This window comes from Oncorhynchus tshawytscha, linkage group LG20, assembly GCF_018296145.1.
Source record: "Oncorhynchus tshawytscha isolate Ot180627B linkage group LG20, Otsh_v2.0, whole genome shotgun sequence".
In the NCBI taxonomy this organism is placed as follows: Eukaryota; Metazoa; Chordata; class Actinopteri; order Salmoniformes; family Salmonidae; genus Oncorhynchus; species Oncorhynchus tshawytscha.
In genome coordinates, this window is record NC_056448.1 from 50217139 (window position 1) to 50245119 (window position 27981).

General features: G+C 49.3%; 1 protein-coding gene across 1 annotated transcript; it reads right to left on the reverse strand.

Moving 5' to 3' along the window:
* Positions 1-1705: 1705 nt before the first annotated feature.
* LOC112240126 (phospholipid phosphatase-related protein type 1-like) lies at positions 1706-27779 on the reverse strand. The gene is made up of 8 exons (XM_042302788.1): positions 27592-27779; positions 15306-15403; positions 11912-12100; positions 9205-9337; positions 8087-8337; positions 7634-7810; positions 5556-5687; positions 1706-2513 (listed from the first exon to the last, which is right to left on the reverse strand). The coding sequence occupies exons 2-8, from the start codon at positions 15363-15365 to the stop codon at positions 2481-2483; spliced, it is 975 nt and encodes a 324-aa protein (XP_042158722.1). The 5' UTR covers positions 15366-15403; positions 27592-27779; the 3' UTR covers positions 1706-2480.
* Between the last annotated feature and the right edge of the window lie 202 nt (positions 27780-27981).

The window sequence follows — 27981 nt, forward strand, 5'->3', positions numbered from 1 at the left end:
TTCTTCCTCTGCTTCGCTTCCTTTTGCAAATAATTGGGATGTCTGCAATGTGGGGTGTTTGGAGAATATCGTGTGAGTCCTGCTTGTTGTTGTTGAAAAGATCTTTGTCTAATCCGAGGTGAGTGATCGCTGTCCTGATATCCAGAAGCTCTTTTCTTCCGTAAGATATGGTTGCAGAAACATTATGTACAAAATAATTTACAAATAACGTGAAAAAAATAGCACAATTGGCTAGGTGGTGGCCATCTCCTTCCTTTTGTCCAGGTGTGAAAGGGCAGTGTGGAGTGCTATTGAGTTTGAGTCATCTGTGGATCTGTTGGGGCAGTATGCAAATTGGAGTGGGTCTAGGGTGTCATGGAGGATGCTGTTGATGTGTGTCCTGACCAGCCTTTCAAAGCACTTCATGGCTACCGACATGAGTGCTACGAGGCGGTAATCATTTAGGCAGGTCACCTTCACTTTCTTGGGCACAGGGACTATGGTGGTCTGCTTGAAACATGCAGGCATTACATACTCGGTCAGGGAGAGGTTGAAAATATCAGTGAATAGACTTGCCAGTTGGTCCGCGCATGCTTTGAGTACACGTCCTGGTAATATATCTGGCCCCGCGGCTTTGTGAATGTAGACCTGTTTAAAGGTCTTGCGCACATCGGCTACCAACAGCGTTATCAGTCATCCAGAACAGCTGGTGCTCTCATGCATGCTTCAGTGTTGCTTGCCTCAAAGCAACCATAAAAGGCATTTAGCTTGTCTGGTAGGCTCGTGTCACTGGGCAGCTCGTGTCTGGGTTTCCCTTTGTAGTCTGGAATAGTTGAAGCCCTGCCACATCTAACGAGCATCAGATCTGGTGTAGTTTGTTCTATTGGTTCGGTCGCTCGATGCGACTCAGTCGTTCAGTCTTCTTGTTCTGTATTTATGGAAGGGACCCAGTCATTTATTCTAAATGTTCCATTGCCATACTGACTGGCAATGTTCTTATACCTTGCTTTCTAGCTAGCCAACTATGGCTAACTTAGTCACGTTAAAAAGTGCAGCCAGAATAACAGCAAAGTAGCTGCATTTGCATAAGATGTTTTATAGTGACATATTTGGAAACATCTATAACAATGAGCTAATGAGGCGCGATTTCACCTGGCATAGAACATTTGCTCACTTCTCAGGACCCTATTGTTCAGAGGAGGTAGCCAACAACATGATCACTTGAAGCTGGAAAGGCTGCGTTCATTTTGTTTGACATTTTTGTATATATCCATAAAAGTGATGCCAGCTGATTCATGATTTCAACTGGTTGAGAAACGCTGCCTGTCTGTCAGGATTCGACACATTCATTACTATGGGACCACTGGAATTTGAATCTTGAAACAATGTTGTAAATGTCGGAGACAGACAGCAAGGTTTATACCAATCTCCTCTGTTTAACTAAATGTTAGTCTAAAAGAAATGTCAGACAATGTCTATAGGCTTTTTATAGTGGAGATCAAGTTTATAAATTGCCTGGCTGGGCTGATGAGACAGTGGATTGCGCAGTCAGATGGAACAGAGTAAATAGGCATTTTAACGTCATAGATTTAGCCGGTGGTAATTTGTGGATTAGACACCAGCTGGAATGCGCTTTTAACCAAATCAGCATTCAGGAAGACCCACCCATTGTAGAAAGGCCAACAAAGACTGTTGAGGTTTGGAATAAAAATGCCCACACAATTGATACTCTGCTATGGACTATTTATTTTGTTCACAAATCAAGAAAAATATATGCAGCATTTCTAAATAAATATGTATTTTTCAAAGAAATACACTATACAAATAAGAAATATCTATTCAAACAGTTCAACTGTTTAGTTCCATGCTGAGATAATGGCAGCTTCTGTATTCTGCCATGAAGGAAAACAATACCACACCAAGTCACAAGTCAATGAGACGGTTTTTTCCCTAGACCACAAACATTATGAATACCAAAAACATTCCTGAAAAACGGCAGCCAGAAAAACAAACAAAAAAAGTGACAATATTTTACAGCAAAAAAAACTTTAGTCAAACAGAATAGATAGAAGTATTTGTACAAATCCCACAGAATGACATCAATATTTCCATAACATTAAATACTGCATATTAGATTTACTTTGTGATGTAAAACATGAGAGAGAGAGGAGGAATGGCTATGTAAGTCAGTCTTGACAGACAGTTCAGCTCGGACCAAAGTTCCCAGGTTTCCCAGAAATCCCAGGAGGATTCACAGATTTCCTGCTTATTATTTTACAACCCTAGTTCAGACCTACAGTAATAACAATCTTCAGGATTAGGTAGGCTACAGCACATACTCCCTTATACAAAAATGTACAAAACATCAGCCTCTAACTAGTTACACCAGAATACTGTCCTTTTTTACAGTAGTAGTATGACAGTACAAAACATTGTGCCTAGAAGATGTGTTGAGGAGACGCAAAGGTGACCCGGTGCTGACCCCCCTCGTTCCCCGCTAGTCATGTGACCTCGGTCATCGATGCCGAATGGTTCTGAAAGACAGAAGGGGGAATGTTGGTTTATACTGTGGTTGATGTCCAGCAAACATAAAGCAAGCGAGTGAGGTACGCATATCCCAAACTTGACAAGACCAGCAAAACTAAGATTCTGGAAGACAGAGGCATTTTTGTTAAGAATTTCATAAGCAACTAAGAAAACTAAATTGAGGCAAAATGTTTTGGCATATACTGAATTTAAACAAAAAAATTGAGGCATATACCGAAGTATAGGTAACTGCCTACATAAAGTCTCTTAATAGGGCGTTGGGCCACCACCAGCCAGAACAGCTTCAATGCACCTTGGCATAGATGTGTGTCTAGAACTCTAGTGGAGGGATGAGACATCCATTCTTTCATGAAATATTTTGGTGTTTTATTGATGGTCGTGGGAAACGCCGTCTCAGGCACCACTTCAGAAACTCCCATAAGTGTCCAATTGGGTTGAGATCTGGTCACTGACGACCATGGCATATGTTTTACATAATTTTCATGTTCATCAAACCATTCAGTGACGACTCGTACCTGTGGACGGGGCCATCCTATGGGGGCATTGCCATGGTAGCCAAAATAATGGCCCATCATTTTTATACATGACCCTAAGCATGATGGGATTGTAATTGCTTAATTAACACCACACCTATGTGAAAGCACCTGCTTTCAATATACTTTCTAGCCCTCATTTACTCAAGTGTTTCCATTATTTTAGGCAGTTACATGTACAGGGTAAAGTAGATGGATGTGTATTGATGTACATCCTAAACCTGAGAAAATATATCCTGACAAAGAAATGAAAGACCCACACATTAAAAAGTACAGCAGCTGAATAGCAAAGCAGGCGATGGCCTCGGTACAGTGTCGGATGGCCTCGGTACAGTGTCGGATGGCCTCGGTACAGTGTCGGATGGCCTCGGTACAGTGTCGGATGGCCTCGGTACAGTGTCTGATGGCCTCGGTACAGTGTCTGATGGCCCCGGTACAGTGTCTGATGGCCCCGGTACAGTGTCTGAATAGTAAAGCAGGTGATGGCCCCGGTACAGTGTCTGAATAGTAAAGCAGGTGATGGCCTCTGGAAAGTATTTGATGGCCCCGGTACAGTGTCTGATGGCCCCGGTACAGTGTCTGATGGCCCCGGTGCAGTATCGGATGGCCCCGGTACAGTATCGGATGGCCCCGGTACAGTATCTGAATAGTAAAGCAGGTGATGGCCTTGGTACAGTATCTGATGGCCCCGGTACAGTGTCTGAATAGTAAAGCAGGTGATGGCCTCGGTACAGTATCTGATGGCCCCGGTACAGTGTCCGATGGCCTCGGTACAGTATCTGATGGCCCGGTACAGTGTCTGAATAGTAAAGCAGGTGATGGCCTCGGTACAGTATCTGATGGCCCCGGTACAGTCTCTGAATAGTAAAGCAGGTGATGGCCTCGGTACAGTATCTGATGGCCCCGTACAGTGTCCGATGGCCTCGGTACAGTGTCCGATGGCCCCGGTACAGTGTCTGAATAGTAAAGCAGGTGATGGCCTCGGTACAGTATCTGATGGCCCCGGTACTGGCCCCGGTACAGTGTCTGATGGCCCCGGTACAGTGTCTGATGGCCCCGGTACAGTATCGGATGGCCCCGGTGCAGTATCGGATGGCCTCGGTGCAGTATAGGATGGCCCCGGTACAGTATCTGAATAGTAAAGCAGGTGATGGCCCCGGTACAGTGTCTGATGGCCCCGGTACAGTGTCTGATGGCCCCGGTACAGTGTCTGATGGCCCCGGTACAGTGTCTGATGGCCCCGGTACAGTGTCTGATGGCCCCGGTACAGTGTCTGATGGCCCGGTACAGTGTCTGATGGCCCCGGTACAGTGTCTGAATAGTAAAGCAGGTGATGGCCTCGGTACAGTATCTGATGGCCCCGGTACAGTCTCTGAATAGTAAAGCAGGTGATGGCCTCGGTACAGTATCTGATGGCCCCGGTACAGTGTCCGATGGCCTCGGTACAGTATCTGATGGCCCCGGTACAGTGTCTGAATAGTAAAGCAGGTGATGGCCTCGGTACAGTATCTGATGGCCCCGGTACAGTGTCCGATGGCCTCGGTACAGTATCTGATGGCCCCGGTACAGTGTCTGAATAGTAAAGCAGGTGATGGCCTCGGTACAGTATCTGATGGCCCCGGTACAGTCTCTGAATAGTAAAGCAGGTGATGGCCTCGGTACAGTATCTGATGGCCCCGGTACAGTGTCCGATGGCCTCGGTACAGTGTCCGATGGCCCCGGTACAGTGTCTGAATAGTAAAGCAGGTGATGGCCCCGGTACAGTATCTGAATAGTAAAGCAGGTGATGGCCTCGGTACAGTATCTGATGGCCCCGGTACTGGCCCCGGTACAGTGTCTGATGGCCCCGGTACAGTGTCTGATGGCCCCGGTACAGTATCGGATGGCCCCGGTGCAGTATCGGATGGCCTCGGTGCAGTATAGGATGGCCCCGGTACAGTATCTGAATAGTAAAGCAGGTGATGGCCCGGTACAGTGTCTGATGGCCCCGGTACAGTGTCTGATGGCCCCGGTACAGTGTCTGATGGCCCCGGTACAGTGTCTGATGGCCCCGGTACAGTGTCTGATGGCCCCGGTACAGTGTCTGATGGCCCCGGTACAGTATCTGAATAGTAAAGCAGGTGATGGCCTCGGTACAGTGTCCGATGGCCTCGGTACAGTGTCCGATGGCCTCGGTACAGTGTCTGAATAGTAAAGCAGGTGATGGCCTCGGTAGTAATATTGAACAGTAGTGTTCAGTGCAGTAATATTGAACAGTAGTGTTAAGTGGTTACCTGTGCAGTAGTATTGAACAGCAGTGTTCAGTGCAGTAGTATTGAACAGTAGTATTAAGTGCAGTAATATTGAACAGTAGTGTTAAGTGGTTACCTGTGCAGTAATATTGAACAGCAGTGTTCAGTGCAGTAATATTGAACAGTAGTGTTAAGTGGTTACCTGTGCAGTAATATTGAACAGCAGTGTTCAGTGCAGTAATATTGAACAGTAGTGTTAAGTTACCTGTGCGCTGAGTGTCTGCAGGGGGCTCTGGATGCGGGGGAAGGTCATTAGAGGGAGACCACGGTAATCTTCACTCTTCTGTTTGGCAGGAGGGGAGTGGGTTCCTTTAAAGTTGTTCACCACACAGATACCCTGAAGGAGACACAACGTCACTGAAACATTCCCTGACATGAAAACGTCACAGGGCAAAAGGCTGAACAGTATTAGGGTTCCCAGGGTTACACACATTACACGATCCCATCTCCATGACTACAGCAAGGAAGAATATCCACTGGCCAATAAATACATTTGATCCATTTAGAAAATTCACCCGTGGGCAATGTGTCAACTCAAATATTTTGGCACTGAGCAAATTTCTGGTCTGCTGAGCGCACACTTCAACATTGTGTAACTTCCAGTGTTAACCAGCTGCATACTAGTCAGGTAACTCATTTAACTATCACTATGTTAACTGGCTGCATACTAGTCAGGTAACTCATTTAACTATCACTATGTTAACCGGCTGCATACTAGTCAGGTAACTAACTAAACGTAGTGATAGTTAACTGGCTGCATACTAGACAGGTAACTCATTTAACTAACTTCATGAGTCAGGTATAGGTACTAGCTTCATTCTTGGCAGGTAACTAACGTAGTGATCAACTGTCTTTATTAGCTCCCGAGTGCCGCAGCGTTCTAAGGCACCGTAACAATGTTGTGTAACTTCCAGTGTGCTTTTATTGGATACCTTGAGGTTGAACCTGCTTTAAGTTACAGTTTTAACAGTGTCCAAGTAGGCTACTGTGGCTATTTGATCATAATGTAGACCTACCAGAGAGGCCTACCATCAAAAACAATGGAGAAAATGCATCCTGTAACATTTTACCATGGACATATCTCTTCTATCATTCAGCCTACAGTATCAGCTGATGTGTGGTGTTTAATGCAGGTCTACATTCCATTAGATTTAAAACAAAAAACATGCAGGGCTTCACATTAACAAGTTTATCCACTTGTCCTTCAGAAAAGGAGGTGACTGAACATGTTGTGTTAAATGAAAATGCATTATTATCCCCATACCATTATTACAGAGAATCAGACAAATTATGCTACCCTCTACCTATCGGCTACTTAAGTTATTCAAGACTGTCTCAAAATACAACACTGCCTCTTTAAGAGAAAAAAAACAAGCTATTTACCTGACTGGCTTTTCAAAGATGTCTAGAAATGTACATGTTTTCTGCTCTTGTAGGAAGCAATCACTCCCTTATCGTTGACAAGAAATGATCTATAACTGGACTAATAACTCACTAACTAGCAAAGAATATGAACAAAATGTGCCAATGTGGCAACATGCAGCTCTCACTTCGATCTCAAAACAAGTGCATCTACTCACGACCGCTCATGCTCGTGGCGGCACGGTAGCCTAGTGGTTAGAGCGTTGGACTAGTAACCAGAAGGTTGCGAGTTCAAACCCCCAAGCTGACAAGGTCGTTCTGCCACTGAACAGGCAGTTAACCTGTTCACCTGAAAATAAGAATTTGTTCTTAACTGACTTGCCTGGTTAAATAAAGGTAAAATTAAATAAAAAATGCTGTAAACACAGTCCAGTTCAAAGTGAATGGAACAGATCCATATATGGCAATGGACTATTTGCATATAGGCTTCCTGCAGTTCTGATTGGATATGGTGCACCAGTCTGAGTAGAGTATGAGTCCTGCATGTCAATGCAGAAAAAAATAATCTCTTGCACAGTTAGTTTTGCATACTAAATCTGGCATATTTCATTTTGGTATGTTACATTGAAAGTGGCTTCTATTGCTTTGATCACAATTCCCACAGTAAAGGGAAACATTGATAATGTTAATTAACTAAGGGGGAAAACTGGAGAAAGTTCAATCTCGTGCTTCTCTGCGCGGGCTGATATTTATTCTGCGTGGGCGCGCAGCTTAGAGGGAATATTGCCAGTGGAAACCATTTAGATGCCGAGGAAGATTTTGACCAATTGGAATACAAGACATCCTCATCAGAAAGATCAGCTCCCATTGTGTGCTAAAAGAGATCAACACAACCAGATTAAAACGACCGTTAGTCCTCACCAGGAACAGAGCGATACAGCTACCAAGGATGAACCCAGCGATGACATCAGAACAGTGGTTCCGGTACTCCGAGACCCGGTTGAGCCCGGCGAGGAATGCTGTACAGAGGGTGCCCAGGCACAGCACCGGTTTGGCCAGGCGACTACTCTTAGTCTTTATGGTGCTAGTGATGTACATCTGGAACAGGGAGAGACAGGGGGAGGCAGGGAGAGACATGATGAGAGGTAGTAACTGTCTCTATGGTGTCTGCCCAAGCTAAAAATGTCTCCATCATCATAATAAAGTTGGGCCAGTTCCAGCAGTACTCACAGTGACGCAGACAGCAGAGTAACAATGACTACATTCTACTGTAATACTCATTCTGATTATCATAACCCTCACAGTGACATAGACAGCAGAGTAACAGTGACTACATTCTACTGTAATACTCATTCTGATTATCATAACCCTCACAGTGACGTAGACAGCAGAGTAGACGCTGAGCGACGCGTCTTTGGAAGGGAAGGAGCGTCGAGCCTTCTCCACGACGACCGGGCTGCCGGTACAGATGTTACCATTGGAGATGAACTGGTGGTTGAAGCGACACTCGGTGCCGGTGTAGTTGGGCTTACACACAGACAGGAAGTACGGCGCCAGGTTGCCCGTCACCACCTGCCCCGCGTTTACAAAGATGTCTGTCGCAAACAGACCAAACGCAAACACACCTGGAAAGAGAGAGAGATGAACAGAGAGAGAAAAGATAGAGACACATGAAACTAAATGCTTCATTTCCAATGTTCATGAAATATGACTTATTATCTGCCCTTTATATTGTAATACTCTGAGCCTGGTGGTGCCCCTCTGTCTGGGGGGTCCTGTGTTCTGGAGGGAGAGACTGAGAACAATGGGCTGGGTTGTGTCCCAAATGGAACCATATCCCCTACACAGTGCACTACTTTTGACCAGGGCCCTGTGTGTGCTGGTCAAAGTAGTGTACTATGTAAGGAATACAGTGCCATTTTGGGATGCATTTTAACACAGACGTAGTGTAACACGGTGTCATTGAGCACTGTAACAGACGTAGTGTAACACGGTGTCATTGAGCACCCTGACACGGTGTCATTGAGCACCCTGACACGGTGTCATTGAGCACCCTGACACGGTGTCATTGAGCACCCTGACAGACGTTCTACTAGAGAGAAGGGTCGTCAGTAGAAACCGTGAAGACATCTTGGAGAGTTCCAAACTGCTCTCATAATTACAGCTTCAATCACACTAACTGAATGGGCCCCATGTTAATCTGCAGCAGATGTTTGTATGAAAGCCTAATGGTTAAGAGAAGGTGGGCCAGTGACAAAGGTTGCTGGTTCAAATCCCTGAGCTGACTAGGTGAAAAATCTATCAATGTGCACTTAAACCTAATTGCTGCAGTAAGTCGCTATGAATAAGAATGTCAGCTAAATTACATGTTTTTAATAACAAAATACTATAAAATAGTTTGCTAAGAGTTGGCTACTCAACATGTAACTACGTTCAACATCTAATATACAAGTAACACCACTGACATGACCAGTAGGTCACCAATAACTAACCAATAAACCTGATGACTCTCCTGGTAAGGGCGTTCAGGTAGCAGCACTTCCCCGTCACCATGGTCTTCTCCTGGGTTAGTAGCACCGCCCGTGTGGACTTCATGATGTACATGGATACCTCCCCGATGAAGATCTGATGACAGACAGATGCATGGTAATGTTAAACACATTGAGCCTAACCTCCACCCTGATGGACTTCATGATGTACAGTGGTTCTTCCTTTAAAAGTTTGGAGCTTATGCCGCGACGGTTTGTGGTAGATGGTGGCAGATTGTGGTAAATTGCGGCATTCTGGCAACAATGGCTGCCACTTAAATAACGTGCCATAGAATTCTGCGGCACCCCGCAAGCTGTGCTGCAGTACGCAGCAACTTTTAAAAAGGAAGAACCACTGTACTTGGAAACCTCTCCGATGAAGATCTGAAGACAGACAGAGTGTACAAAATATTAAAGAACACCTCTTTCCATGGCATAGACAGATCAGGTGAAAACTATGATCCCTTATTGATGTCACTTGTTAAAGCCACTTCAATCGCTGTGTAGATGAAGGAGAGGAGGTTAAAGGAGCCTTGATCTAACAGAGAGGGTGAACAAAGACAAAATAGTGTGCCTTTGAACGAGGTTTGGTAGTAGGTGCCAGGAGCAACAGTTTGTGTCAAGGCTGCAATGCTGCTGGGGTTTTTCATGCTCAATAAAGTTTCCTGTGTGTATCAAGAACGGTCCACCAACCAAAGGACATCCAGCCAACTTGACAACTATGGGAAGCATCGGAGTCAACATGGGCCAGCATCCCTGTGGAACGCTTGCAACACCTTGTAGAGTCCATGTCCCGACAAATTAGCATTAACACCCAGCCCTAACCCTTGTATCACCTAAAACCCTCAAACTTTTACAGATGCACAATCGAGAACATCCTGTCGGGCTGTATCACCGCCTGGTACGGCAACTGCACTGCCGTCAACCACAGGGCTCTCCAGAGGGTGGTGAGGTCTGCCCAACGCATCACCAGAGCAAAACTACCTGCCCTCCAGGACACCTACACCACCCGATGTTACAGGAAGGCCATAAAGATCATCAAGGACAACAACCACCCGAGCCACTGCCTGTTCACCCCGCTATCATTCAGAAGGCGAGGTCAGTACAGGTGCATCAAAGCTGGGACCGAGAGACTGAAAAACAGCTTCTATCTCAAGGCCATCAGACTGTTAAACAGCCATCACTATCGGAGAGGCTGCTGCCAACACACAGATTGAAATCACTGGCCACTTTTTTAAAAATTACTTAAAGGTATCACTAGTCACTTTAAATATCTTTAAATAATGCCACTAAGTCACTCTGGATAGGCACGTCTGATAAATGACTAAAATGTAACACTACTCTGGAGGTGTAAGTTGGTCTTGTGTGGTTCAGTTCGTAGACCATCAGGATATGTTTGATTCCCACTGAGGTCACCCACATGAACATGCATGACTTTTATTTATTTATTTCACCTTTAAATAACCAGGTAGGCTAGTTGAGAACAAGTTCTCATTTACAATTGCGACCTGGCCAAGATAAAGCAAAGCAGTTCGACACATACAACAACACAGAGTTGTAAAACAAACATACAGTCAATAATACAGTAGGAAAATATGTCTATATACAATATGAGGTGAGATGAGGGAGGTAAAGGCAAAAAAAGGCCATGGTGGCGAAGTAAATACAATATAGCAAGTAAAACACTGGAATTACTAAGTCGCTTAGGATAAAAGTTTATGCTAAATAGTATATATTATTATTTATTGAGTATGGGTGTAATGGTAGGCTACGTTGGGCAGCAGGTAGCCTAGTAGTTAGAGCACTGGGCCATTAACTGAAAGGTTGCTGGATCGAATCCCCGAGCTGACAAGGTAAGAATCTGTTGTTCTGCCCCTGAACAAGGCAGTTAACCCACTGTTCCCTGGTAGGCCGTCATTGTAAATAAGAATTTGATCTTAACTGACTTGCCTAGTTAAATAAAGGTGCAGTCTGTGTTGGCACCAGAGACGGGCATTTAGAGCTGCTATGGCTGCTGCCGAACTGTAGGCAGTAGATCTAGTGTAGCAACAGTGCCATCTAGTGTTCGTTCTTTGAACTAATGAAACCGTGTCAGTGCCTCAGTGACTTAAAAAAACATCTGTTTTTTCCTCCAGTGAATCTAGCAGTTATAATTAAACCTAGAAATCAATATTTCAGTAGAAATGAGGCTAATGGGAGCATTTGATCTGTAAATAATACAGATGCAGGATTTTAATTCAAGCCAGTTTGCTACAGGAGGAATAATCCTTATTACATTTTTCGGAAGGGGAAATCAAGTCTGAAATTTTTAAAAAGTGGAAATTATAAACTTCAAAAGCCTTCTTAAAACTCAAATACAAGTAAATTCTCAACCACAAAAGAGTGATCAAATTAAGAGCCTACATCAGTAGGATATACATCTCTTCATTAAATATATAATACTAAGATAATGGAGGATAATGTGAGATGATTTACTGAGAAAGCAAGATAGCGAGAGCGAAAAGACAGAAAAACAGTTACTGTACTCAAGATGGCGATGGGAGCCAAGCCGCTTATTGTGACAGAGAGAGAGAAAGAGGAGCGAGGGGGCAGAGAGACAGAAGAGAGATGGACAGACAGAGACAGAGGGCAGAGCCAGCAAGACAGAGTCCGTCAGTAACCTAGTACTCACGATGGTGGTGGGAACAGCGGCGACCACGCAGTAGAGGATGAGGGGAGGGATGAAGCTGCTCTCGTCCACCCCGGGGTACGGCTTCATCAGGTCAGCATCGTTGCAGAAGAACCCCTGGACGTGGATGCCGAACGTGTCGGTCAGCTCAAAGTAGTAGGCCAGCAGGACGGTCCCTGCCATTATCACCAGCTGGAGAAACAACATCAGGGAGATATCAGGCTGGAACACTAACCTAAATACAACCTGACCTAACTCAAAGTAGTAGGCCAGCAGGACGGTCCCTGCCATTATGCCTCTGCCGTTTACCCCCAGCCCTCGCCTCTGCCGTTTACCCCCAGCCCTCGCCTCTGCCGTTTACCCGCAGCGGGCAGCCTCGCTCTACCGTTTACCCGCAGCGGGCAGCCTCGCTCCACCGTTTACCCGCAGCGGGCAGCCTCGCTCCACCGTTTACCCGCAGCGGGCAGCCTCGCTCCACCGTTTACCCGCAGCCTCGCTCCACCGTCTACCTGCAGCGGGCAGCCTCGCTCTACCGTCTACCTGCAGCGGGCAGCCTCGCTCTACCGTCTACCTGCAGCGGGCAGCCTCGCTCTACCGTCTACCTGCAGCGGGCAGCCTCGCTCTACCGTTTACTAATAGTGCACATACATTTGCCCTCCTCCCTACACTATAACATTACAGTCTAATCAAATACCTGTTTCAGTAAGCTAGGCGTATGTCACTTCACAGGAGAGGCTTTTAATTCAACTTTGGCAGAAATGCCTTCTGGAACATGTGCATTTTAATGTGCCTTAATAACAAACTTGTATGCCACCTGTAAATAACAACCTCTCCCTCAATGTAACCAAGACTAAGGAGATGATTGTGGACTACAGGAAAAGGAGCACCGAGCACGTCCCCATTCTCATCGACGGGGCTGTAGTGGAGCAGGTTGAGAGATTCAAGTTCCTGGTGTCCACATCACCAACAAACTAGAATGGTCCAAACACACAGTCGTGAAGAGGGCACGACAAAGCCTATTCCCCTCAGAAAACTAAAAGGATTTGGCATGGGTCCTGAGATCCTCAAAAAGGTTCTACAGCTGCAACATCGGTTGCATCACTGCCTGGTATGACAACTACTCGGCCTCCGACCGCAAGGCACTACAGAGGGAAGCGTGTATGGCCCAGTACATCACTGGGGCCTTGCTGCCTGCAATCCAGGACCTCTACACCAGGCGGTGTCAGAGGAAGACCCTAAACATTGTCAAAGAACCCAGCCATAGACTGTTCTCTCTACTACCGCATGGCAAGCGGTACCCGGAGTGCCAAGTCTAGGACAAAACAGTTTCTCAACAGTTTTTACCCCCAAGCCAGACTCCTGAACAGGTAACCAATGGTTACTTGCATTGTCCGTCCCCCCCAACCCCTCTTTTACGCTGCTGCTACTCTCTGTTTATCATATATGCATAGTCACTTTAACCAGATCAACATACTACCTCAATCAGCCTTGCTACTAACAGGTGTCTGTATGTATTCTTGCTACTCTTTTTTCAAATGTCTTTCTACTGTTGTTTTATTTCTTTACTTACCTACACACACAACTTTTTTTGGGCACCATTGGTTAGCACCTGTTATATTCAGCATTTCACTGTAAGGTCTACACCTGTTGTATTCGGCGCACGTGACAAATAAACTTTGATTTGAAATACAATTGTTAAATTATGATCCTATTTGGTTTACTACAGAAAAAGTGAGAAACCTTCCCACTAGCAGTGATGTAAAGTACTTAAGTAAAAATGATATACTTTTTACATTTTCCCTGACACCCAAAAGTACTCTTTACATTTTGAATGCTTAAGTAGGACAGAAATGGTCCAATTCCCACAGGTTTGGAGTGCTCCCCTGGCTCACTGCAATTAAAAAATAAATAAAAACACCAACAATTATGCCATTTGGTTTGCGTAATAGGGAATTATTTACACTTTTAATTTTGATAAAGTACCTTTTTACAATTACATTTGATACTTAAGTATATTTAAAACCAAAAATGTTTATACTTTTACTCAAGTAGTATTTTCCTGGATGACTCACTTATGAGTCATTTCCTATTAAAAAAGGTATCGATACTTTTACAACTTCCCGCTAGCCATCATTGTCTGAGATAATTGATGGGCTGGACATGCCGGAAGATGAGTTTGGATTGGTCTGCCATGTAGCATGCTTCTGTCTATAAGGTGAGCTGCTCAGTATGTGTTGATTGTCCTTTATACCATGGTGGTGTTGAAATATATAACATTAGCCATCGAGAATGATACGTTTTTCTACTTTTCTCCACAACATTGATGCCCTGAATGTAGCAGGCGACAGATCAGTTGGATAAAGTTGTGATGGGCTATGCCCTGAATGTAGCAGGCGACAGATCAGTTGGATAAAGTTGTGATGGGCTATGCCCTGAATGTAGCAGGCGACAGATCAGTTGGATAAAGTTGTGAAGGGCTACTTTCTGCAACACGCCACAGTCAGTGTGAACCAGAGTGACTTGACAACACTGGCCGAACAAGATGTAGCTACAAACAGAACAGAGTTATATGGTTCCAGTCTGCCGTAAAGTGTTTGTCCATGTATACGGATGAGTAAGAGTCTATTTTCTGATATTTTAAAGTTTCCAATTGTCAGAACGTCATTTTCATTGCAACTTAAGGCGTACTGTTCGCTAGCTAACGTTACGTGTATGATCTGTGTAGTAATATTATTAGAATCAGAAATCTATTTGCCTGTGAGGACAATATTAGCATTACACCGAAGTCTGTTTTTAACCAACTCCTCTTTGGTCTCTATGAGAGTTCCACATGACAGACAGTCTTACCTCTAGGATCACTGTACTACCTGTTATTAGGTAACACCAGAGACAGACAGTCTTACCTCTATGACCTGTTATTAGGTAACACCAGAGACAGACAGTCTTACCTCTATGACCTGTTATTAGGTAACACCAGAGACAGACAGTCTTACCTCTATGACCTGTTATTAGGTAACACCAGAGACAGACACTTACCTCTATGATCTGTTATTAGGTAACAGAGACAGACACTTACCTCTATGATCTGTTATTAGGTAACACCAGAGACAGACAGTCTTACCTCTATGACCTGTTATTAGGCAACACCAGAGACAGACAGACAGTCTTACCTCTATGATCTGTTATTAGGTAACACCAGAGACAGACAGTCTTACCTCTATGACCTGTTATTAGGTAACACCAGAGACAGACAGACAGTCTTACCTCTATGACCTGTTATTAGGTAACACCAGAGACAGACAGTCTTACCTCTATGACCTGTTATTAGGTAACACCAGAGACAGACAGACACTTACCTCTATGATCTGTTATTAGGTAACACCAGAGACAGTCTTACCTCTACGAAGATGAAACATGGGATGATGGAGTAACTGCGCTGTGTGTTGTCAGAAGCCATGGTGTCTCAGCAAAGAATGGATCAGTCTGGATCTCAATCTACAGGAGATGAAGGACTGTTAATATTGGGAGTCCATTGTAATTCCATTCCTAAATTCCTGGAGATGGGAATTGCCTCCAAGAGGAGTCCATTTCAAACCATTAACTGATTCCAGAAAAATACCAAACAATGTCAAAGGACAGAGGGTGACTGGACAACATACAGCGAAACTATAATACAGGGTTGAACATTCAAAAAATACTGCATAAAGTACATGTGTAATATACAAACAGGGTTGGCAAATAGACTAGTCTTTGAGCACTGACAAGAGCAGGGGCAAGAGTGGGTAAAGAGCAGGGGGAGTGGGTAAAGAGCAGGGGGGTGGGTAAAGAGCAGGGGGAGTGGGTAAAGAGCACCGTGGGGGGATAGTAGGTAGAGCAGGGGGGGGATAGTAGGTAGAGAGCAGGAGGGGGAAAGAGTGGGTAAAGAGAAGGGGGGGGAAAGAGTGGGTAAAGAGAAGGGGTAAAGAGGGGGGAGAGGGTGGGTAAAGGGGAGGGGGAAGAGTAGGTAAAAGAGGGGGGGGGAAGAGTGGGTAAAGAGAAGGAGGGGAAAAGAGTGGGTAAAGAGAAGGGGGGGGGAAAGAGAGTGGGTAAAGAGCAGGGAGAGTGGGTAAAGAGCAGGGGGAGGGAAAGAGTGGGTAAAGAGCAGGGGAGAGGAAAAGAGTGGGTAAAGAGGGGGGGGAGGAAAAGAGTGGGTAAAGAGAAGGGGAGGGAGGAAAGAGTGGGTAAAGAGAAAGGGGAGGGAGGAAAGAGTGGGTAAAGAGAAGGGGAGGGGGAAAGAGTGGGTAAAGAGCAGGGGGAGAAAGAGTGGGTAAAGAGAAGGGGAGGGGGAAAGAGGGGAGAGTGGGTAAAGAGCAGGGGGGGAAAAAGAGGGGAGAGTGGATAAAGAGCAGGGGGGAGTGGGTAAAGAGCAGGGGGAAAAGAGTGGGTAAAGAGAAGGGGGGGAAGAGTGGGTAAAGAGCGGGGGAGAGAGAGTGGTTAAAGAGCAGGGGAGAGAGTGGGTAAAGAGCAGGGGGAGAGGAAAGAGTGGGTAAAGAGCAGGGGGGAGAGGAAAGAGTGGGTAAAGAGAAGGGGAGGGAGGAAAGAGTGGGTAAAGAGAAGGGGAGGGAGGAAAGAGTGGGTAAAGAGAAGGGGAGGGGGAAAGAGTGGGTAAAGAGCAGGGGGAGAAAGAGTGGATAAAGAGAAGGGGGGGGGAAAGAGTGGGTAAAGAGAAGGGGGGAAAAAGAGTGGGTAAAGAGAAGGGGGGGGAAAAGAGTGGGTAAAGAGAAGGGGGGAAAAGAGTGGGTAAAGAGCAGGGGGAGAGGAAAGAGTGGGTAAAGAGCAGGGGGAGAGGAAAGAGTGGGTAAAGAGCAGGGGGGGAGGAAAGAGGGGTAAAGAGTGGGTAAAGAGAAGGGAGGGAGGAAAGAGTGGGTAAAGAGAAGGGGAGGGAGGAAAGAGTGGGTAAAGAGAAGGGGAGGGAGGAAAGAGTGGGTAAAGAGAAGGGGAGGGAGGAAAGAGTGGGTAAAGAGAAGGGGAGGGAGGAAAGAGTGGGTAAAGAGAAGGGGAGGGGGAAAGAGTGGGTAAAGAGAAGGGAGGGGGAAAGAGTGGGTAAAGAGAAGGAGGGGGAAGAGTGGGTAAAGAGAAGGGGGGAGAAAGAGTGGGCAAAGAGAAGGGAAGGGGGAAAGAGGGGAAGAGTGGGTAAAGAGCAGGGGGAAAAGAGGGGAGAGGGGGTAAAGAGCAGGGGGGGGAAGTGGGTAAAGAGGGGGGAAAGAGGGTGGGTAAAGAGCAGGGGGAAAAGAGGGGAGAGTGGGTAAAGAGCAGGGGGAAAGTGGGTAAAAGAGCAGGGGGAGTGGGTAAAGAGCAGGGGGAGTGGGTAAAGAGCACCGGGGGTGTAGAGAGCAGGGAGGATAGTAGGTAAAAAGCGGGGGGAAAGAGTGGTTAAAGAGCAAGAGGGGGAAAGAGTGGGTAAAGAGAAGGAGAGGGGGAAGACTGGGTAAAGAGCAGGGGAGAGAGGAAAGAGTGTGTAAAGAGCAGGGGAGGAGGAAAGAGTGGGTAAAGCGCAGGGGGAAAGGAAAGAGTGGGTAAAGAGCAGGGGGGAGAAAGAGTGGGTAAGGAGCGGGGGGGGAGAGGAAAGAGTGGGTAAAGAACAGGGGGAGAGGAAAGAGTGGGTAAAGAGCAGGGGGAGAGGAAAGAGTGGGTAAAGAGCAGGGGAGAGGAGTGGGTAAAGAGCAGGGGAGAAAGAGTGGGTAAAGAGCAGGGGGAGAGGAAAGAGTGGGTAAAGAAGGGGGAGAAAGGAGTGGGTAAAGAGAAGGGGGGAGAAAGAGTGGGTAAAGAGAAGGGGAGGGTGGAAGAGTGGGTAAAGAGAGGGTGGGGGAAAGAGGGAGTGGGTAAATAGCAGGGGAAAAGAGGGAGAGTGGGTAAATAGCAGGGGGAAAGGGAGAGTGGGTAAAGAGCAGGGGGAAAGAGGGAGAGTGGGTAAAGAGCAGGGGGGGGAAAGAGGGGAGAGTGGGTAAAGAGCAGGGGGGAAAGAGGGAGAGTGGGTACAGAGCAGGGGGAGAGGAAAGAGTGGGTAAAGAGCAGGGGGAAGAAAGAGTGGGTAAAGAGCAGGGGGAGAAAGAGTGGGTAAAGAGCAGGGGGGAGAAAAGTGGGTAAAGAAGCAGGGGGAGAGAAAGAGTGGGTAAAGAAGAAGGGGAAAGAGTGGGTAAAGAGCAGGGGGGGGAGAGTGGGTAAAGAGCAGGGGGAGGGGTAGAGTAGCAGGAGGGGAAAGAGTGGGTAAAGAGGGGGAGGGGGGAGGGGAAAGAGTGGGTAAAGAGCAGGGGGAAAGGGGGAGAGTGGGTAAAGAGCAGGGGGAAAGAGGGAGGGGTAAAAAGCAGGGGGGGGAGAGTGGGTAAAGAGCAAGGAAAGGGGGAAAGAGGGAGGGGGTAAAGAGCAGGGAGGGAGGAAGTGGGTAAAGAGCAGGGGGGAGAGGAAAGAGTGGGTAAAGAGCAGGGGGAGAGGAAAGAGTGGGTAAAGAGAAGGGGGGAGGGGGGAAGAGTGGGTAAAGAGAAGGGGAGGAGGAAAGAGTGGGTAAAGAGAAGGGAGGGAGGAAAGAGTGGGTAAAGAGAAGGGGAGGGGGAAAGAGTGGGTAAAGAGAAGGGGGAGGGGAAAGAGTGGGTAAAGAGTGGGTAAATAGGGGGAGAGGGGGAGAGTGGGTAAAGAGCAGGGGGAAAGAGGGGAGAGTGGGTAAAGAGCAGGGGGAAAAGAGGGAGAGTGGGTAAAGAGCAGGGGGGAAAGAGCAGGGGAGAGTGGGTAAAGAGCAGGGGGAAAGAGGGGAGAGTGGGTAAAGAGCAGGGGGAAAGGGAGAGTGGGTAAAGAGCAGGGGGAGAGGAAAGAGTGGGTAAAGAGCAGGGGGAGAGGAAAGTGGGTAAAGAGAAGGGGGAAAGAGGAAAGAGTGGGTAAAGAGAAGGGGGGGAGGAAAGAGTGGGTAAAGAGAAGAGGGAGGAAAAGAGTGGGTAAAGAGCAGGGGAGAGGGAAAGAGTGGGTAAAGAGAAGGGGAGAGGAAAAGAGTGGGTAAAGAGCAGGGGGAGGGAGGAAAGAGTGGGTAAAGATAAGGGGGGAGGAAAGAGTGGGTAAAGAGCAGGGGGAAAAAAGAGTGGGTAAAGAGAGGGGAGGGAGGGAAGAGTGGGTAAAGAGCAGGGGGGGAAAGAGTGGGTAAAGAGAAGGGGGGGAAAAAGAGGGGAGAGTGGGTAAAGAGCAGGGGGAAAGAGGGGAGAGTGGGTAAAGAGCAGGGGGAAAGAGGGGAGAGTGGGTAAAGAGCAGGGGAAAGAGGGAGAGTGGGTAAGAGCAGGGGGGAAAGAGGGGAGAGTGGGTAAAGAGCAGGGGGGAGGAGGGGTAAAGAGCAGGGGAGTGGGTAAAGAGCAAAGAGCAGGGGAGAAGGGGATAGTGGGTAAAAGCAGGGGGGAAAGAGTGGGTAAAGAGCAAGGGGGGAAAGAGTGGGTAAAGAGAAGGGGAGGGGGAAGACTGGGTAAAGAGCAGGGGAGAGAGTGGGTAAAGAGCAGGGGAGAGAGGGAAAGAGTGTGTAAAGCGCAGGGGGAAAGGAAAGAGTGGGTAAAGAGCAGGGGGAAAAGAGGGAGAGTGGGTAAAGAGCAGGGGAAGAGGAGAGTGGGTAAAGAGCAGGGGGAAAGAGGGGAGAGTGGGTAAAGAGCAGGGGGAGAGGAAAGAGTGGGTAAAGAGCAGGGGAGAGGAGGGAGTGGGTAAAAGAGAAGAGGGGGAGAGTGGGTAAAGAGCAGGGGGGAAAGAGTGGGTAAAGAGAAGGAGGGTGGAAGAGGGGTAAAGAAAGGAGGGAGGGAAGAGGGGAGTAAAGAGAAGGGAAGAGGAAGAGGGGTAAAGAGAAGGGGAGAGGGAGGAAGAGTGGGTAAAGAGAAGGGGAAAGAAAGAGTGGGTAAAGAGAAGGGGGAAAGAAAAGAGTGGGTAAAGAGAAGGGGGGAGGGGGGAGAGTGGGTAAAGAGCAGGGGGGAGGGGAAAGAGTGGGTAAAAACAGCAGGGGGAAAGAGGGGAGAGTGGGTAAAGAGAAGGGAGGGGGAAAAGAGGGGAGAGTGGGTAAAGAGCAGGGGGAAAGAGGGGAGAGTGGGTAAAACAGGGGAAAGAGGGGAGAGTGGGTAAAGAGCAGGGGGAAAAGAGGGGAGAGTGGTTAAAGAGCAGGGGGAAAGAGGGAGAGTGGGTAAAGAGCAGGGGGAAAAGAGGAGAGTGGGTAAAGAGCAGGGGGAAAAGAGGGAGAGTGGGTAAAGAGCAGGGGGAGGAGTGGGTAAAGACAGGGGAAAGAGGGTAAAGAGCAGGGGAAAAGAGGAGGGGGAGTGGGTAAAGAGCAGGGGGTGTAGAGAGGGGGAGGATAGTGGGTAAAAAGCAGGGGGGGAAAGAGTGGGTTAAAGAGCAAGAGGGGGAAAGAGTGGGTAAAGAGAAGGGGAAAGGGAAGACTGGGTAAAGAGCAGGGGAAAGAGAGTGGGTAAAGAGCAGGGGAGGGGGAGAGGGGAAAGTGTGGTAAAAGCAGGGGAAAGAGGGGAAGAGTGGAGTAAAAGCAGGGGGAAAGGAAAGAGTGGGTAAAGAGCAGGGGGGAGAGGAAAGAGTGGGTAAAGAGCAGGGGAGAGGAAAGAGTGGGTAAAGAGCAGGGGGAAAAAGAGGAAAGAGTGGGTAAAAGCAGGGGAAAAGAGGGGAGAGTGGGTAAAGAGCAGGGGGAGAGGGAGAGTGGGTAAAGAGAGGGGGGGAAGGAAGGAGAGTGGGTAAAGAGCAGGGGGAAGAGGGAGAGTGGGTAAAGAGAGGGGGAAGGGAAGAGTGGGTAAAGAGAAGGGAGGGGGAAGAGTGGGTAAAGAGAAGGGGGAAGAGTGGGTAAAGAGCAGGGGAAAGAGGGAGAGTGGGTAAAGAGCAGGGGAGAAGGGGAGAGTGGGTAAAGAGCAGGGGGAAAGAGGGAGAGTGGGTACAGAGCAGGGGGAAAGAGGAAAGAGTGGGTACAAGAGCAGGGGGAGAGAGGAAAGAGTGGGTAAAGAGCAGGGGGGAGGAAAAGAGTGGGTAAAGAGCAGGGGGAGAAAGAGTGGGTAAAGAGAAGGGGGGAGAAAAGAGTGGGTAAAGAGAAGGGGGGAAAAGAGTGGGTAAAGACAGGAGGGAAAAGAGTGGGTAAAGAGCAGGGGGAGAGGAAAGAGTGGGTAAAGAGCAGGGGAGAGGAAAGAGTGAGTAAAGAGAAGGGGAGGGGGAAGAGTGGGTAAAGAGCAGGGGGAGAAAGAGTGGGTAAAGAGAAGGGAGGGAGAGAGTGGGTAAAGAGAAGGGGGGGGAAGAGGGGTAAAGAGAAGGGGGAAAGAGGGGAAAGTGGGTAAAGAGCAGGGGGAAAAGAGAGGAGAGTGGGTAAAGAGCAGGGGTGGGAAAGAGGGGGAGAGTGGGTAATGAGCAGGGGGAAAAAGAGGGGAGAGTGGGTAAAGAGCAGGGGAAAGAGGGGAGAGTGGGTAAATAGCAGGGGGAGAGAGGGGAGAGTGGGTAAAGAGCAGGGGAGAGAGGGGAGAGTGGGTAAAGAGCAGGGGGAGAGAGGGGAGAGTGGGTAAAGAGCAGGGGGGGAAAGAGGGAGAGTCGGTAAAGAGCAAGGGGAAAGAGGGGTAGAGTCGGTAAAGAGCAGGGGAAAGAGGGGAGAGTGGGTAAAGAGCAGGGGAGAAAGAGGGGAGAGTGGTAAAGAGCAGGGGGAGAGAGGGGAGAGTGGGTAAAGAAAGGGGGAAAGAGGAGAAGGGGGTAAAGAGCAGGGGGAAAGAGGGAGAGTCAGTAAAGAGCAGGGGGAAAAGGGAGAGTGGGTAAAGAGCAGGGGGAAAAGAGGGAGAGTGGGTAAAGAGCAGGGGAAAGAGGGAGAGTCGGTAAAGAGCAAGGGGGAAAAGAGGGAGAGTGGGTAAAAGCAAGGGGGAAAGGAGGAGAGTCGGTAAAGAGCAGGGGGAAAGAGGGAGAGTGGGTAAATAGCAGGGGGAGAGGGAGAGAGTGGGTAAAGAGCAGGGGGAAAAGAGGGAGAGTGGGTAAAGAGCAGGGGGAAAAGAGGGAGAGTGGGTAAAGAGCAGGGGGAAAGAGGGGAGAGTGGGTAAAGAGCAGGGGGAAAGGGGGAGAGTGGTAAAAGCAGGGGAAAGAGGGGTAGAGTGGGTAAAGAGAGGGGAAAGAGAGGGAGAGTGGGTAAAGAGCAGGGGGAAGAGGGAGAAGAGGGTAAAGAGCAGGGGGGAAGAGGGAGAGTGGGTAAAGAGCAGGGAAAGAGGGGAGAGTGGGTAAAGAGCAGGGGGAAAGAGAGGAGAGTGGGTAAAGAGCAGGGGGAAAGAGGGAGAGTGGGTAAAGAGCAGGGGGGGGAAAGAGGGAGAGTGGGTACAGAGCAGGGGGGAAAGATGGGAGAGTGGGTACAGAGCAGGGGGGAAAGAGAAAGAGGGAGAGTGGGTACAGAGCAGGGGGAGGAAAGAGTGGGTAAAGAGCAGGGGAGAAAGAGTGGGTAAAGAGAGGGGGAGAAAGAGTGGGTAAAGAGGGGAGGAGGGTAAAGAGCAGGGGGAAGAGAGGGAGAGTGGGTAAAGAGCAGGAGGGAGAGGGGAAAGTGGGTAAAGAGCAGGGGAAAGAGGGAGAGTGGGTAAAGAGCAGGGGGAAAAGAGGAAAGAGTGGTAAAGAGAAGGGGGGGAGGGGAGAGTGGGTAAAAGAAGAGAAGGGGAGGGGGAAGAGTGGGTAAAGAGAAGGGAGAGGGGAAGAGTGGGTAAAGAGCAGGGGGAGAAAAGAGTGGGTAAAGAGAGGGGAAAGGGGGGAAGAGTGGGTAAAGAGAAGGAAAGGGGAGAGTGGGAAAAGAGAAGGAGAAGAGTGGGTAAAGAGAAGGGAGAAGAGTGGGTAAAGAAAGGGAGGGGGAAGAGGGGAAAGAGGGGAGAGTGGGTAAAGAACAGGGGAAAAGAGGGAGAGTCGGTAAAGAGCAGGGGGAGAGGAAAGAGTGGGTAAAGAGCAGGGGGAGAGGAAAGAGTGAGTAAAGAGAAGGGGGGGGGAAGAGTGGGTAAAGAGAAAAGAGGGAAGAGTGGGTAAAGAGAAGGGGAAAAGGGGAAGAGTGGGTAAAAGACAGGGGGAAAGAGGGAGAGTGGTAAAGAGCAGGGGAAAGAGGGAGAGTGGGTAAAGAGCAGGGGGGAAAAGAGGAGAGTGGGTAAAGAGCAGGGGGAAAGAGGGGAGAGTGGTAAAGAGCAAGGGGGAAGAGGGGAGAGTCGGTAAAGAGCAAGGGGGAAGAGGAGAGTCGGTAAAGAGGAGGGGGAAAGAGGGGAGAGTGGGTAAAGAGCAGGGGAGAGAGAGGAGAGTGGGTAAAGAGCAGGGGGAAAGAGGGGAGAGTGGGTAAAGAGCAGGGGGAAAGAGGGGAGAGTGGGTAAAGAGCAGGGGGAAAGAGGGGAGAGTGGGTAAAGACAGGGGAAAGAGGGGAGAGTGGGTAAAGAGGGAGGGGAAAGAGGGGAGAGTGGGTAAAGAGCAGGGGGAAAGAGGGGAGAGTGGGTAAAGAGCAGGGGGAAGAGGGAGAGTGGGTAAAGAGCAGGGGAAAGAGGGGAGAGTGGGTAAAGAGCAGGGGAAGAGGGGAGAAGTGGGTAAAGAGCAGGGGGAAAGAGAGGGGGAGAGTGGGTAAAACAGGGGGAAAGAGGGAGAGTGGGTAAAGAGCAGGGGGAAAGAGGGGAGAGTGGGTACAGAGCAGGGGGAAAGATGGGAGAGTGGGTACAGAGCAGGGGGAAAGAGGGAAAGAGGGAGAGTGGGTACAGAGCAGGGGAGAGGAAGAGTGGGTAAAGAGCAGGGGGAGAAAAGAGTGGGTAAAGAGAAGGGGGAGAAAGAGTGGGTAAGAGTGGGTAAAGAGCAGGGGGAGAGGAAAGAGTAGGTAAAGAGCAGGAGGGAGAGGAAGAGTGGGTAAAGAGCAGGGGAGAGGAAAGAGTGGGTAAAGAGCAGGGGAGAGGAAAGAGTGAGTAAAGAGAAGGGGAGGGGGAAGAGTGGGTAAAGAGAAGGGGAGGGGGAAGAGTGGGTAAAGAGAAGGGGAGGGGAAGAGTGGGTAAAGAGCAGGGGGAGAAAGAGTGGGTAAAGAGAAGGGGAGGGGGGAAGAGTGGGTAAAGAGAAGGGGGGGGGAAGAGTGGGAAAAGAGAAGGGGAGAAGAGTGGGTAAAGAGAAGGGGGAGAAGAGTGGGTAAAGAGAAGGGAGGGGGAAGAGTGGGTAAAGAGAAGGGGGGAGTGGGTAAAGAACAGGGGAAAGAGGGGAGAGTCGGTAAAGAGCAGGGGTGGGTAAAGAGAAGGGGAGAGTGGGTAAAGAGCAGGGGGGAAAGAGGGGAGAGTGGGTAAAGAGCAGGGGGAAAGAGGGGAGAGTGGGTAAAGAGCAGGGGGAAAGAGGGGAGAGTCGGGTAAAGAGCAAGGGGGAAGAGGGGAGAGTGGGTAAATAGCAGGGGAGAGGAGAGTGGGTAAAGAGCAGGGGGAGAGAGGGGAGAGTGGGTAAAGAGGGAGGGGGGAAGAGGGGAGAGAGGGGAAGAGTGGGTAAAGAGCAGGGGGAGAGAGGGGAGAGTGGGTAAAGAGCAGGGGGTCAGTAAAAGAGGGGAGAGGGGGTAAAGAGCAGGGGGAAAGAGGGAGAGTGGGTAAAGAGCAGGGGGAAAGAGGAGTGGGGTAAAGAGCAGGGGGAAGAGGGGAAGAGTGGGTAAAGAGAAGGGGGAGGGGGAAGAGTGGGTAAAGAGAAGGGGGAAGAGTGGGTAAAGAGAAGGGGAGGGGGAAGAGTGGGTAAAGAGAAGGGGGAGGGGGAAGAGTGGGTAAAGAGAAGGGGGAGTGGGTAAATAGCAGGGGGAAAGAGGGGAGAGTCAGTAAAGAGCAGGGTGGGAAAGAGGGGAGAAAGAGCAGGGGGAAAGAGGGGAGAGTGGGTAAAGAGCAGGGGGAAAGAGGGAGAGAGTGGGTAAAGAGCGGGGGGAACGGTAGGGGAGAGTGGGTAAAGAGCAGGGGGGAAAAGAGGGGAGAGTGGGTAAAGAGCAGGGGGTGAAAGAGGGAGAGTGGGTACAGAGCAGGGGGAGAGGAAAGAGTGGGTACAGAGCAGGGGAGAGGGGGAGTGGGTAAAGAGAGGGGGAGAAAGAGTGGGTAAAGCGGGGGAGAAAGAGTGGGTAAAGAGAAGGGGGGAGAGGAAAGAGTGAGTAAAGAGAAGGGGAGAGGGGAAGAGTGGGTAAAGAGCAGGGGAGAAAAGAGTGGGTAAAGAGAAGGGGAGGGGGAAGAGTGGGTAGGGAAGAGTGGGTAAAGAGAAGGGGAGGGGAGAAGAGTGGGTAAAGAGAAGGAGGGGAAGAGTGGGTAAAGAGAAGGGGGAGTGGGTAAAGAGCAGGGGGAAAGAGGGGAGAGTGGGTAAATAGCAGGGGGAAAGAGGGGAGAGTGGGTAAAGCAGGGGGAGAGAGGGGAGAGTGGGTAAAGAGCAGGGGGAAGAGGGGAGAGTGGGTAAAGAGCAGGGGGAAGAGGGGAGAGTGGGTAAAGAGCAAGGGGGAAAGGGGAGAGTGGGTAAAGAGCAGGGGGAAAGAGGGGGAGAGTGGGTAAATAGCAGGGGAGAGAGGGGAGAGTGGGTAAAGAGCAGGGGGAAAGAGGGGAGAGTGGGTAAAGAGCAGGGGGAAAGAGGGAGAGTGGGTAAAGAGCAGGGGGGAAAGAGGGGAGAGTGGGTAAAGAGCAGGGGGGAAAAGAGGGGAGAGTGGGTAAAGAGCAGGGGGAAGAGGGAGAGTGGGTAAAGAGCAGGGGAAGAGGGGAGAGTGGGTAAAGAGCAGGGGAAGAGGGGAGAGTGGGTAAAGAGCAGGGGGAAAGAGGGGAGAGTGGGTAAAGAGCAGGGGCGAAAGAGGGAGAGTCGGTAAAGAGCAGGGGGAAAGAGGGGAGAGTGGGTAAAGAGCAGGGGGAAGGAGGGGAGAGTGGGTAAAGAGCAGGGGGAAAGAGGGGAGAGTGGGTAAAGAGCAGGGGGAAAGAGGGGAGAGTGGGTAAAGAGCAGGGGGGAAGAGGGGAGAGTGGGTAAAGAGCAGGGGGGGAAGAGGGGAGAGTCGGTAAAGAGCAGGGGGAAGAGGGAAGAGTCGGTAAAGAGCAGGTACCAGGAGGAATGGTGGCGTCTCAAATGGAACCATATTCCCTATATAGTGCTCCACTTTTGAACAGGCACACAGGGAATGGTCAACAGTAGAGCACAATTCTAGCTGACGGACCTATCACCTAGGATGAAATTGATGATGGTATGCTCCTGAAGAAGTCATTGGTGGTATAATCAGATTACCCAATAGAGGAAGTCAATTACCCACGTTGATATAATACTGTATGGCTAAATAGCAACAAGCAACTGGGAGGATGCTGTGGAGCTGGGGTTGTGGAAGGATGCTGTGGAGCTGGGGTTGTGGGAGGATGCTGTGGAGCTGGGGTTGTGGGAGGATGCTGTGGAGCTGGGGTGTGGGGCCGTGGTGGGAGGATGCTGTGGCGCTGGGGTGTGGGAGGATGCTGTGGAGCTGGGGTGTGGGAGGATGCTGTGGAGCTGGGGTGTGGGAGGATGCTGTGGAGCTGGGGTGTGGGAGGATGCTGTGGAGCTGGGGTGTGGGAGGATGCTGTGGAGCGTGGGAGGATGCTGTGGAGCTGGAGGATGCTGTGGCGCTGGGGTGTGGGAGGATGCTGTGGCGCTGGGGTGTGGGAGGATGCTGTGGCGCGGGGGAGGATGCTGTGGCGCTGGGGTATAGGAGGATGCTGTGGCGCTGTGGCGCTGGGGTGTGGGAGGATGCTGTGGCGCTGGGGTGTGGGAGGATGCTGTGGCGCTGGGGTAGGATGCTGTGGCGCTGGGGTATAGGAGGATGCTGTGGCGCGGGAGGATGCTGTGGCGCTGGGGTGTGGGAGGATGCTGTGGCGCAGGAGGATGCTGTGGCGCTGGGGTATAGGAGGATGCTGTGGCGCGGGAGGATGCTGTGGCGCTGGGGTGTGGGAGGATGCTGTGGCGCTGGGGTGTGTGTGGCATCATGTGCCATCAGGTTGGAGTTCACAGGGAGATCAGAGTAGGATAATGTCACCATGTCATCTTATTCTGACTGATCCTAAAATCAGCCCCTTCTACTGCTGAGAGGTTTTATGAAACACGACCAAACTGATTCGAAATCAGCTATCAAGACACTTGATACATCCGGCCCCAGACCACAACCAAAGGCGACTGGAATGACACACAGACAAATTGTCTGTATCACCAACCATGCTCGTGATCCTACTAATGACGAACAAATGAAGTCCATCATGATTAGGCTCCTCTCTCCTCTCAGCTCGGTAAATAATTGGAAACATAAAACACGAGGACGGCGAGGTAATTACACAACAATCACGGTCTAAATGAGTTCCAGAGAGACAGGTGTTAGTCTGAGTTCACGGATCCTCCCTGGTAAAAGACCATTTAAATAATTAAATGAGGACGGAGGACCATGATTGTACTCTGGTCCTCCCTCCGCAACGTGTGGCTTCATTCTCAGGACTGACCATTGCAACAAAGTAACGCTTTAGTTAAACACTGGCTATATTTAAATCGGCTGAAATAAAAAATGAACACTCCGGCAATATCGGAACCAATTCCACATTGCGCTCAGACACAGCACACGAACCCATCGACCGTAGACGCTGTGAGAAGCAAGACAATAGCTGAATAGGCGAATAGCAACAACAATTTGACTATTTCTCACCGAGTGGCCGGGGCTGCCACCGAGTGCATCACGGAGAACTTACCGTGCGATTAACGTATATTCCAATGGACGTGCACATCCATCAAAGGGAATGGAAGAAAATAATGCCCAGACGCGTGCATGCTACTCCATATTGTTAATCAGCGTTTCAGCGCTACAGTGTCTGCTAGTAGCTTTGAGATGGGTGATGAGAACACCATCAAGTACCCCTCGCAACGGCACACAGAACTGGGAGGAGTCAAACTTCTATTCTTTAAATTTGGCAACCAACTGAAAGGTGCGTACACCGCCATCTACTGTACTGGAGAGTGATGCCGGACAGGGCCTCCACATTCATCTATAGCTCTCATCTTGCCCTATTTCTACCTACTGTTCTAGAGTATGAATTCCTTACACTTTGTGACACAAAAAGGACGGGAAAAGGGAAGAAACA